The following is a 12,593-nucleotide window of genomic DNA, read 5'->3' as shown; positions in this document are numbered from 1 at the left end:
AAATTAATCTAAACATGTAAAAATTTCAGTGAACTGAAGCAGCAATCCAAAAACTTCTCACATATAACAGCCAAAACCCAAATGTACTCATTGGTGAAGTCTCCTAACATTTTGAGAAGAATTAATATCTATGGTTATATAAATATCTTTCTATTAATATGTATGTACATGAATACTTTCATTTCAAGACATTCTCTAAGACAATGGTAAAAGAAATGAACACTTCTGTTTATGGCCATTTGATTTTTTAATAAGGGTACCAAGACAATTCAATGAGGAAACAATATTCTTTTCAATAAATGACGCTGGGACAAGTAAATATACCCGTGCAAAAGAATGAGGATGGAGTCCTACCTTACACTGCATTAAAAAAAAATAACTCAAAATAAGCTATAGACTTAAATGTAAGAGGTAAAATTACATGATTTTAGGAGGAAACATCAGAATAATTCACCATGACCTCAAGTTATGTAACGTTTTCATAGATATAGTGCTGAAGGGGTCCATGTGTGGCTAAGTTGTTAAGAAATCTGACTTTGGCACAGGTCATGATCTGAAAGTCCTGGAATCAAACCCCGCCTCAGGCTCCCTGCTCAGCGGGGAATGTACTTTTCCCTCACCCTCTACCCCTCCCCCTGCTCATGCTCTCTCTTTAATAAATAAATAAAATCTAAAAATATATATATATATATATAACTCTGAAAAGCCAAAGTAACAAAGAAGAACTGGATAAATTAGACTTCATCAAAATTGAGCTATCTTCCATTAGTTGAAAAGAGAAATCTCAGAGTGAATTATTTTTCAAATTGCATATGTAATAAAATAATTTTATTCAGACTACATGAAGTACAATGAAAACTCAAAAATAAAAAGACAGCCAAATTTTAAAATCAACAAATGACTCAAACAGACCTTTCTCCAAAGATGACGTACAAACTGACAATAAGCACATGTAAAGGTACTTAACATCTTTAGTCATCAGGGAAATGCAAATAGTAACTATGATGACCTACTACTTCATACTCGCTAGGATAGCTAGAATTTAAAAAATTACAAGAAGAGTTAGCAAGATGTAGAGAAACTGAAACCCTCATTCACTGCTGATAAGATTTTAAATTGTTACAGTTACTTTGTGAAATAGTTTGGCACTTTCTTAAAATATTAAACATCAAGTGGCGCCTCGATGGCTCAGTCAGTTAAGTGTCTGCCTTCGGCTCAGGTCATGATCTTAGGGTGCTGGGATAGAGTCCTATATCAAACACCCTGCTCAGCGGGGAGTTTGCCTCTTCCTTTGCCCCCATCCCACTCATGCTCTCTCTCTCTCTCTCTCTCTCTTGCAAAAATAAATAAATAAAATATTTAAAAAGATATAATACACATCAAATTATCCTATGAACCAATACCACTCTATGATATATAACCAATTAAAGGAAAACATGTAGCCTCACAGAACTGTACATGAATATTCATAGCTGTTATATTCATAAGAGTCAAAAAGTAAAAATGATCCAAATGTCCATCAACTGAATAGACAGTGAATGTCTATGCACAGAGAACATGTGATATATCCTTACAATTACTGGTAATAGAAAGGAATTAAGTATTGACTGACTTAGAAAACAAAGAGAATAATCTTTGAAAAACTTCCAGATTTAACCACAGAAGTTCAGTATAGGAGCCAAGAGCCAGATAAACTACAAATACATTCTTGTATATATATATATATAGATAGATAGATAGCTAATTAAAAAGAGTAACTTAAAAAATCTCATTCAAATAATGATGCATATAAAATAAAATTTCATCACTAGAAAAACATGGTATTCATTGAAGGGAAAAACTCAATTGTATGCCTTTTTTCTAGAAACAGGAAAAAAAATAATTTATAGTTCATTTAGAAAAGTAAACGTGCAAGAACGGCCAAGAATTTTTGTAACAGATTTGTAATGACAGAAAATTTGTCACACCAATTACAAAAAGGTACAATAAAGTTGTTTAATTAAAAAACACCAGTAAAGAAGTGGACATATAGATAAATAGACATGCTGACCAGATTCCCCCACAGCAAGTAATCCAAGAGTACAAGCTAGATGTGGCAATGCCTTTTCTGACCTACACTGCAAGTCGCAAACCACCATATCTGGAATATCCCAAGGGTAATATATCAGCCTTATGTGATGTGGGAGGGGACTCTATAAGGGCATGAATACCAAGAGGTGAGGATCACTGGGAGTAATATTGGGGAATGGTGAGGACAAAATTCTAGTACGAAACTTCTTAGAACTGTTTTAAGAACACATTAAAAAAAAAAACCTAAACTTTTGTGTACATGGTAAAATTAAATAATATGTGAGGGACAAATTGAAATATCTATAACAAATGCAGGAAAAAAGTACTTACTTGGACAGAAACTTATGGAAATATTACATTCTTCATGTGGGTGCAGAATCCCACTCAGCACACTAATCTTGAATATGCCATCTTTGAAAAGTTTCCCAGTGCCACTAATATCCAAAGTCCATTCCACATCTTGTTTTGAAGTATTATGTAAGACAAGATCCTGTTTACAAACAAAATAACTAAATAAATAAGACATTTAGAAAAATTACAATATGCAATATAAAATTTAGCTTCTTTTACCATGCCAACTTGAAGAACCTACGTACAAAATCAAATGATTAAAAGTGGAATTCATGAAGAGATCATTTTAAAAGTGATGTTGGGCAAAAAAGTGGTATGCAAGTGCGTTCATTGCCTATTAACAACTATGAAAAATACACAAAGGACAGTGGGGTAAAATAAAAACATCAACATAGCTATGCTAGCTAGCAAGGATGGAGAGAAGCTGCAATCCTCATTCATGGTTGTGAGACTGTAAAATGGTATAGTCACTTTGGAAGACAGTTCAGTAGTTTCTTATAATGTTAAACATATGACTACCATATGACGCAGTATTACCACTCCTAAGTATTTACTTAAGTGAAGTGAAAACCGATGTTCACATAAAAATCTGTATGTTAGTGTTTATAATAGCTTTGTTCATTGCAAAACAATGGAGGAAGAAACCCCAAGATTTCCTTTAAATAATGAATGGATAAACATTCCATACAATGGGCTAAAATTCAGTGATGAAGTAAGTGAAGTACTAATTCAACAAAAACATAAGTGAATATTAAATATATCTTGCTAAGTGAAAGATGCCAGACCCAAATGGCTAAATTTTGTATAATTAAATTACCTGTCAATCTGGAAATGCAAAATTGCATGGATGGAAAAAAACGAATCAGTGGTTGCCAAGTATTGGTGGAAGGAGTAATAGCTTACTACAAAGGGGTTACACTGAGAATTTGCAGTGTCATGAAACTGTTCTGTAATGTATTGAAGTGGTAGACCAAATTATTCTATGTATTTTTCAAAACCCACAGAACTGTATACTACTAAGAATGGATTTAAATGTATGTTAAAAACAATCAAACAACATGTTGAGAATGCCAGGATGGATTGTAGAATTCAACACACTATATTACAGATGTATGAAACAGTATCACCAAAGTTAGTGGGGGTGAGGAGGAATGGCTTAAGTAACAGAAAAACTATGTTTTGAATGGAAGCTATAAAGTTAAAGACCAAAAAATAGTCTTTATAAACACTGTTGGTAAATATGTTAGCAATTCTAGCTACAGGTTAAAAATTCTGAAACTTCCTTACTTACACTACAGTTAAAAAGTAAGCAAATACATTATGAATAAGAGAGCCACATTTCTTATTGTCAGAGAAAGTAGTTAAAAATGAGGAAGGAAGAAATACTAGAATAAACTTTGTGTTAGATTAGATTAGATTCAGAAATACCAGTTCGAATTCATCTTTAGCTAGTTAGCTAAATAGATGGATGATAACAATAGAATGATAGATAAATTATAGATATATTTATATTTACAAGTTAGTATACAAATATTTCCTGATTCTATATGCAAAAAGGACTTAGAACATGTGACACCCCAGTAGCAGTTAGCACACCTAGTGTACAGTTCTTGGTTACTAAATGCCATTCTTCCAAAAATGGCAGTGGGGTTTCTTGGAGAAAATATTGATTCTAGAGCTAGAAAAAAATAAAATAAAAGATAAACATGGACCATTTTTTAGCACCAGAAAGTATGAGAATGCCTAAAAATCATAATGATGGGGGATGCCTGGGTGGCTCAGTCAGTTAAACGTCTGCCTTCAGCTCAGGGCATGATTCCAGGGGCCTGGGATCTAGTCCCATATCCAGCTCCTTGCTGAGCAGGGAGCCTGTTTCTCCCTCTGCCTGCTGCTCCGCCTGCTTGTGTGCATGCTCTCTCTCTCGACAAATAAAGAAAATATTTTTTAAAAAAATCATAATGATGGAAGCATGTCAAAAGACCAATCTAAAAGAATTCCAAATGGCCAGAGCTGGAACAAATTTAATAACAAAATAAATAATGTAATATTGATTGTAACTGAATGTATAAATATTTGTGAGGTGACACGGCATATTGAGTAATAAAATAACTAATAAAATAAATAAATTTTCCTTGCAGACAAATTCCAAATAATATATATAAATCCCCCCTCCAGAAGGTACAGCTTGACCCCCAACACCTTGAGTGTGGGTTGAAACTGACAACTCACTTCTAAAATGCAGTGTGTGGGGCACCTGAGTGACTCAGTGGGTTAAGCCTCTGCCTTTGGCTCAGGTCATGATCTCAGGGTCCTGGGATTGAGCCCTGCATCGGGCTTTCTGCTCAGAGAGAAGCCTGCTTCCCCCGCCCCCCTCCCTGCCTCTCTGCCTACCTGTGATCTCTCTCTGTGTTAAATAAATAAATGAAATCTTTTATAAATAAATAAATTAAATAAAATGCAGAGTGTGAAAAAACAGAAGCAGTTTATCCAACTTTTTTTCAGTTCTCCTGACATATATCACCAGTAATAAGTTATGCTGATATCATGTACTCCCTTCACATGATGTGACAAAAAAGACAATTCACGTCTGTTACATTCTGCCCCAAAACCCATGAAAAATAAGAATGAAGCTGAATCAGGTGGGAAAAATCAGACCAGTGAAAATTAAAGAACATTCTGCAACAGTACCAAAACAGTACTCTTAAAATATAACAAAGTCATTAAAAAATGAGCAAGACTGAGAGCCAGTCATATATCATTTAGAGGAAACTAAATGAAACATGATACCCTTAATTGAACCTTGAAACAGTAAAAGGACATTACTGAAAAACTGGTGAAAAACAAATACAATCTATGGTCTAACTAATAATTTTGTTCTAATGTTAATTTCTTTTTTTTTTTTTAAAGATTTTTTATTTATTTATCAGAGAGAGAGAGGGGGAGAGAGCGAGCACAGGCAGACAGAATGGCAGGCAGAGGCAGAGGGAGAAGCAGGCTCCCTGCTGAGCAAGGAGCCCGATGTGGGACTCGATCCCAGGACGCTGGGATCATGACCTGAGCCGAAGGCAGCTGCTTAACCAACTGAGCCACCCAGGCGTCCCTCTAATGTTAATTTCTTAAGTCTGAAAAATATTTTATGCTGTATAGGTGTTAATAATAGGGAAAGTCGTGTAAAGAATACATAAACTCTTTGCACTATGTTTGTAATGTTCTGGTAAATCTGGGAGCTATATGCAGGACTTGTGTGCAGACTTGTCTATCCAGTACAACATACTATTAAAATAAAACCCTCAACTAGGTATTGTTTTAATTTTACCCTTCAAAATTTGAAAAGTATAGAATTATCCATACAACTGGCAACACAACAAAATAGTATACTTCATCTCTTTCTAGAGTATGATTGATTTAAAATATTCAGGATTTTAAAATGAGTCAATTTTATTCCCAAAGTCTCTCAGTACATAAACATCTATTTAAGTCTAATATTTGCATCTTATAAAGAAAAAAAAAACACTTTTAAAACAGAAGATGGAGATGTACTAGTCATCTGAATGCCTCATTTTACTCATTCTGAAATGAGGAAATGTTAGATCTCTAAAAATACTCCCACTTTTCAATCCTATCCCAAGAACAAAACTGATACAGTCATCTATAAGGAAACATTGTTTAGTACGTATAGTATTGTTAGTTTTTAAATACCTTCATCAAAATGATACATGTACACACCTTACACAAATAATTCAAAAGTGCTTTTTTAAAAAAAGAGAACAGTTGTCCCCAAAAGACAAGCAAACAAAAAACAGATGACCCACTCAACTCCTCATCAAGAAATCTGCTTCCCTGAAGCAACTAATTTTAGCTAAATGTTGGATTTTCTCTATTTATACCCTGATTCTAAATACAATGTTGATATGGTCTACTTTAGTTTTTTTTTTTTTATTGCTGCCTTAAATTACCACAAACTTAATAGTTTAAATGAACACAAATTTATAAAATTACAGTCTTGTAGGTTATAAGTTCAAAAGGCACATCACTGGACTAGGATCAAAGTGTTAGAAGGAACTATGATAGTTTCTGGAGGGCTCTAGAAAAGACTATTTCTTTGCTATTCCCAGTTTCTAGAAGGCCTACACATTCATTGGCTGATGGATTCCTTCCACTATCTTCAAATACAACAACATCTTATCTCTCTACCCTTCTGTCATCACATTTCCTTCTGAGCACAGAAAAGTTTCTCTGGCTTTAACCACTCGTGTAATTCAACTGGGACCACCTAGATAATCTAGCATCATTTCTCTTAATCAGGGTCCATCATCTCCATCACATGACACATCAGAAAAGTATATTCTATAATACAAGAATTCATGCTATTCACTATTCACGCTAGTTCTTCTGATAACTTTAGATAATCTCCTTTAATTACCCACTAGGTAAAATGAATTTTACTCCACTTTCTTCTACCATTCCCAACCGTTCTGTCAACTTAATCTTCACATACACATTGTACCTATCACACATCTGTCATTTCACACGTAATATATATGATCAAATTTTAATTTTGCCCCATAAAATATTAAGACTTCTCTGTATTATATATTTTATTATGACTATATAAATATCCATGGCAAATTCAAGTAGTGCATCATAGATACATTTCTTTCTCTGTGGGGCCAATGTGACTCTTTTGCCACTCAAGAGAGAAGGCTCTTGTCTAGATTGTCTTTTATTATGCCAAATGAATAAAATTTCAATGATATAAAATAATCTCACATTTATAAAGGGACTGCTTTTCCTTTGGATTCAATCCAGTTCAGCTCACTAAAGCTTCCCTTCTAGCCCCACATACAAAGTCTTCTGCATCCTTGAAGTTATGTTAGAGTCAGAAGTTTTACTGATATTTTATACTTGAAACAGTCACATGTTAATTTCAGAAGAGATCCTATGTTCTTCTCTAACTATAATTTCATATAGGACTCAGCTATTATTTGACACATGCAATGTTAAATATTTTTGCCATGCAATTTTTCTTCAAAGCTAAAGAGGTTCAGAATTAATTGTAGGAAAGGCAATATATAACATAATAAAGAGTTACTATAAATACAAATTTCTAATATATATGCATGAGCTTCCTTTATGCATGTCTTTTTTTTTCTTCTAGGTAGATTCATAATTAGGAGAGACAGAGATATCTAGTAAGAAAAAAGACTAGATTTTTATAGAAGTCACCTTATTATATACCTGGATCTTTCCAATTTTTATTATTACCTTTCACCACATTTCCTTACCTGAATGGAACATACGCCACATTAATTTAATCATAGCTTCTATTTATATAAGAAGATACTAGTAACTCAATTCTATTTAAAATATTTTGAATAATCTTATTAAATATATGTATACATTAAAAATGTATATATAAAAATGAGTATTTGTATACTTTGATAATTACTTCTGAGAAATATTATATGTGTAAGTTCTCTAAAACAAAGTATTCCTACAATATGTGCTTCAGAATAATCAACTCAGTAAACTAAAAACCATAGTAAAAAAAAAGGTTGTAAACTACATCAATTCTTTATACATACCTGAGTTTTTGTGACCTTGTTATTAGAATCCAAAATATGCAATGGCATTTCAAATACAAAATCAGTGTTGGATAATCTCAATGGTGCTTGCAATACTACGAGAGGAAAGTAAATATACTGATAAAATAGTAAGAGATATTAGCTTATAGATAATTATTACCATACTTTTCAATACAAAATAAGAAATAATAAAATTATGTTTTATTTTTATGTAACCAGACAGAAAACAAAGACATACTTTAAAACTGTTATAAAATATCGTGGCTTATCACATCTATAAAATTCCAGTTTTGTATTTCAATGGTAACTAATTACAAGTACAATAAAAAAATTACCCTTGAGATATTAAGAGCATAAAATACATTAAATATTGAGTTCAGAATAAAGTAAACATAGTTTAAAAAGATCTTTATAATAGAGCTGACAAATGCAGAAGCACAGAAGTGAAAAGAAACTGCCTTTTGCAAATATTTTCTCCCAGTAAGTGGTCTGCCTTTTTGGTCTTTTGACAGTGTCTTTTGGAGAGCATAAATTTTTAATTTTAATGAACTGCAGTTTCTCAGTCCTTCTTTCACAGATCTTGCCTCTGTTATTATATCTAAAATGTCATTACCAAACTCAAGTCCTGTAGATTTTACCTTCTGTTATCTCCCAAAAGTTTTGTTAATTTTGCATTTTACATTTAGTTCTGTGAACCATTTTAAGTTCATTTTTGTGAGGAGTGTAAAGTCTGTATCTAGATTCATATCTTTGCTTGTTATATCCAGTTGTTCAACAGTATTTTTTGAAAAAAACTACCTTTTCTGAGCATTACTGCCTCTAATCACATGTCAAAGATCAGTTGACTACATTTATGTTGGCCTATTTCTGGGCTCTCTTTTCTATTCCACTTACCTATTTGTCTATATTTCTGCCAATACCAAAGTCTCATGATTATTGCACTTTTGTAGAAAGTCTTGAAGTTGGACAGTGTCAGTCCTCCAATTTTGTTGTTCTCCTTCGGTAGTGTGTGGGCTATTGTGAGTCTTTTCCCTTTCCATATAAACTTTTAATCAATTTTGCAACACCTATAAAATAATATTCTGGGATTCTGACTGAGATTGCACTGAATCTCTAGATCAAGTTGGGAAGAAGTGCCATCTTAACAATATTGAGACTTCCTATGCATGAACATCGAATACCACTCCCTTTAATTCTTCTTTGATATCTTTCACCAGATAAATTTCATCATTTGATATCCTTCCTTAAATATATCTTTTTATCTATATTCTTTTTAAGTAATTTTATTTTTTCAGTGTTCCAAAACTCATTGTTTATGCACCACACCCAGTTTTCTATGTAATATGTGGCCCCTTAATACCCTCCACCAAGCTCACCAACCCCCCATCCCCTTCCCTCCAAAACCCTCAGTTTGTTTCTCAGAGTCCACAGTCTCTCATTGTTCATCTTCTCCTCTGATTTCCCCCAATTCACTTTTCCTTTCCTCCTCCTCACGTCCTCCATGTTATTCCTTATGCTCCACAAGTAAGTGAAACCATGTGATAATTAATTTTCTCTGCTTGACATACTTCTACTCAGCATACTCTCCTCCAGACCCATCCATGTTGATATAAAAGTTGGGAATTCATCCTTTCTGATGGAGGCATAATATTCCATTGCATATATGGATCATATCTTCTTTATCCATTGGTTTATTGAAGGGCATGTTGGTTCTTTCCACAGTTTGGCAATTTTGGCCATTGCTGCTATGAACACTGGGGCAGAGATGGCCCTTTTTTTCACTATATCTGTATCTTTGGGGTACATACCCAGTAGTGCAATTGCAGGGTCATAGGGTAGCTCTGTTTTTAATTTCTTAAGGAATCTCCACATTGTTTTCCAAAGTGGCTGCACCAACTTGCATTCCCACCAACAGTATAAGAGGGTTCCCCTTTCTCCACATCCTCTCCAACACTTGTTTCCTGCCTGTTGATTTTGGCCATTCTAAATGGTGTAAGGTGGTACCTCAATGAGGTAGTGTCCTTCTGTATGTCTGACTACAGTCTTTAGCTTAAAATCTAATTTATCTGATATGAAAATCACTATCCCAGCTTTCTTTTGAGGCCCATCGGCATGAAAGATGTTTCTCCATCCCTTCACTTTCAGTCTGCATGTATTTTTAGGTTCCAAATGTTTCTTTTGTAGACAGCATATGGACGGGTCCTGTCGTTTTATCCAGTCTGCAATCCTGTGCCATTTTATGGGAGCATTTAAGCTATTCACACTAACAGTGATTCTTGAAAAATACATTTTTATTGACATGATGTTGCCTGTGAAGTCCTTGTTTCTATAAATTGTCTCTGTAAATTTCTGTTCTATGTCACTCTTTGGTTCTTTCTTCTTTTATAGAACCTCCCTCCCTTAATATTTCTTTTAGTACTGACTTGGTACTAAAACCTTGCCAGTCTTGGAAGCTCTTTATCTTTCCATCCATTCTGAGTGACAGCCTTGCTGGATAAATTATTCTTGGCTGCATGTTATTCTCATTTATTGCCCTGAATATGACTTGCCAGTCCTCTCTGCCTTGCAGGTTTCTGTGGACAGGTCTGAAGTTATTCTGATGGTCCTTCCTCTGTACGTAAAGAATCTCTTCCCCCAAGCTGTCCTTAAGACCACCTGTCTGAAATTCTGATTTGTGAATTTCATAATTAAGTGTCTGGAGGTCTTTCTAGACTTGTTGATATTGGCAGGGGGGGGTCCTTTCTGCCTCTAGGGAACAAACACTTGTTCCATTTTCCAGATTGGGGAAATTTTCATCTAGAATTTGTTCACCTGTATCTTCTAGTCTTCTCTCTTTCTCCACCCTCTCAGGGATCCCAAAAATTCTGACACTGGAACATTTCATGGCATCATTTATTTCCCTAATTCTGTTTTCATGGCTTCTAAGCTGTTTGTTCCAGGCCTCCACCTGATCCTTCTTTTCTATCAGTTTGTCTTCTAGTTCACTAATTCGATCATCTCCCTCTGTTACCCAAGCTGTTAAGAGTATTTAGATTAGATCGGATCTCATTGACAGCATTTTTTAGTACTGCCAGATCAGCCTCACTTTTGCCCTTAGAGATTCTATGTTGCCAATAATGGTCTTCTCCAACCTGGCCATTGCCTGGATAATTGTTATTTTGAATTCTCTTTCCGAGATACTGTTTATGTCCATATCCAATACTTATGTGACAGAGGGCACAGTCTCTGAATTTTTCTTCTGTTGGGTATTCCTCCTTCTACTAGTCATTTTGGTGAGAGGTGGTTGAGGGGATATATAGATGAATTAACCACAATCCAGACAAAATGCATCTTGTTTTAGTTTCATCACCCAGCAGTGCTGGCAACAAGATGGCACAGAAGACACCACTGAGGTCTCAGGAAGGGCTCAGGGAGACAGGAGAAAGTCTGTTAGGCACCCTTTCATTTCACCACCTCCTCCAAATAGATCTTGTCAATACTTGTCAATATACTTAAGTATTCCACTTTTGGTTGGGTGATAATATAAATGGTATTTTGTATTTAATTTCAAATTCCATTTATTCATTGCTTGTATATGTGAAAAAAACTGACTTTTGTACTCTAAGTTTGTATCCTGCAACCTTGCTATATTAGCTTATTATTTCCCTAAGTGTTTTTCTTAACTAAATCTTTCGGGTTTTCTACATAAATGATCATGTCATCAATGAATGCAGAGTTACTCATCTTTCCTAATCTGTGTATCTGTTGATTCCTCTTTGTGTCCTATTGCATTAGCTAGGGACATCCTAGCTTGGTTTCTGACTTTAATGAGAAAGCTATGAGTTTCTCATCATTAAGAATGATAATAGCTGTGGGGTATTTGTATACATTTTTTAAATCAAGTTGAGAAAGTTCTGCTCCAGTCCTCATTTACTAAGTTGTTTTCATGAATGGGTATTAGATTTTATAAAATGTTTTATCTCCCCTGAATCTACTGATATGGCCATGTGACTTTTTATTTTTCTCTGTCGTGTTCATATAATGGAATGCATTGATTTCTGAATGTAAACCAACCTTGCACACATGGGATAAATTTCACTTGGTCATGGTACATAATTCTTTTTACACAATGTTGGATTTGATTTGCTAATATTTTGTTAAGGACTTCTGTATCTATGCTGAGAAGAGATATTGGTATGCCATTTTCTATTCTTTTATTGCTTTTGTCTGGTTTGGTATTAGAGTACTATTGCCCTCAAAATGAGTTGGGATGAGTTAGAACGTATTCTTTCTGTTTCTATCTTCTGAAAGAGATTGTAGAGAATTGATTATAGATAATTGGTATGACTTCCTCTCTAAATGTTTCTTTTTTAAGATTTTATTTATTTGACAGGCAGAGATCATAAGTAGGCAGAGAGGCAGGTAGAGAGAGAGAAAGAGAAGGAAGCAGGCTCCTTGCTGTGGAGCGAGCCCAATGCAGGGCTAGATCCCAGGACCTGGGATCATGACCTGATCCGAAGGCAGAGGTTTTAACCCACTGAGCCACCCAGGCGCCCCTTCTCTAAATGTTTGATAGAGTCCACCAATGATCCCATCTGGGCCTGGTGC

At 34.6% G+C, this 12,593-nt stretch overlaps 1 protein-coding gene across 4 annotated transcripts in view; it reads right to left on the bottom strand.

Annotated features, from left to right (window-relative positions):
* CFAP47 (cilia and flagella associated protein 47) overlaps positions 1-12,593 on the bottom strand; it is a 521,025-nt gene that overhangs the window by 397,584 nt on the left and 110,848 nt on the right. For all 4 annotated transcript variants that reach the window (XM_032330937.1, XM_032330938.1, XM_032330939.1 and 1 more), the window contains exons 23-24: positions 8,007-8,101; positions 2,401-2,560 (exon numbers count right to left, since the gene is read on the bottom strand). In XM_032330937.1, the coding sequence (XP_032186828.1) occupies positions 2,401-2,560; positions 8,007-8,101 (255 nt within the window). The remainder of the gene's footprint in view (positions 1-2,400; positions 2,561-8,006; positions 8,102-12,593) is intronic.

The sequence above is a fragment of the Mustela erminea genome, chromosome X, assembly GCF_009829155.1.
Source record: "Mustela erminea isolate mMusErm1 chromosome X, mMusErm1.Pri, whole genome shotgun sequence".
NCBI classification, from domain to species: domain Eukaryota; kingdom Metazoa; phylum Chordata; class Mammalia; order Carnivora; family Mustelidae; genus Mustela; species Mustela erminea.
This window is presented reverse-complemented; position numbering and strand designations above follow the sequence as displayed.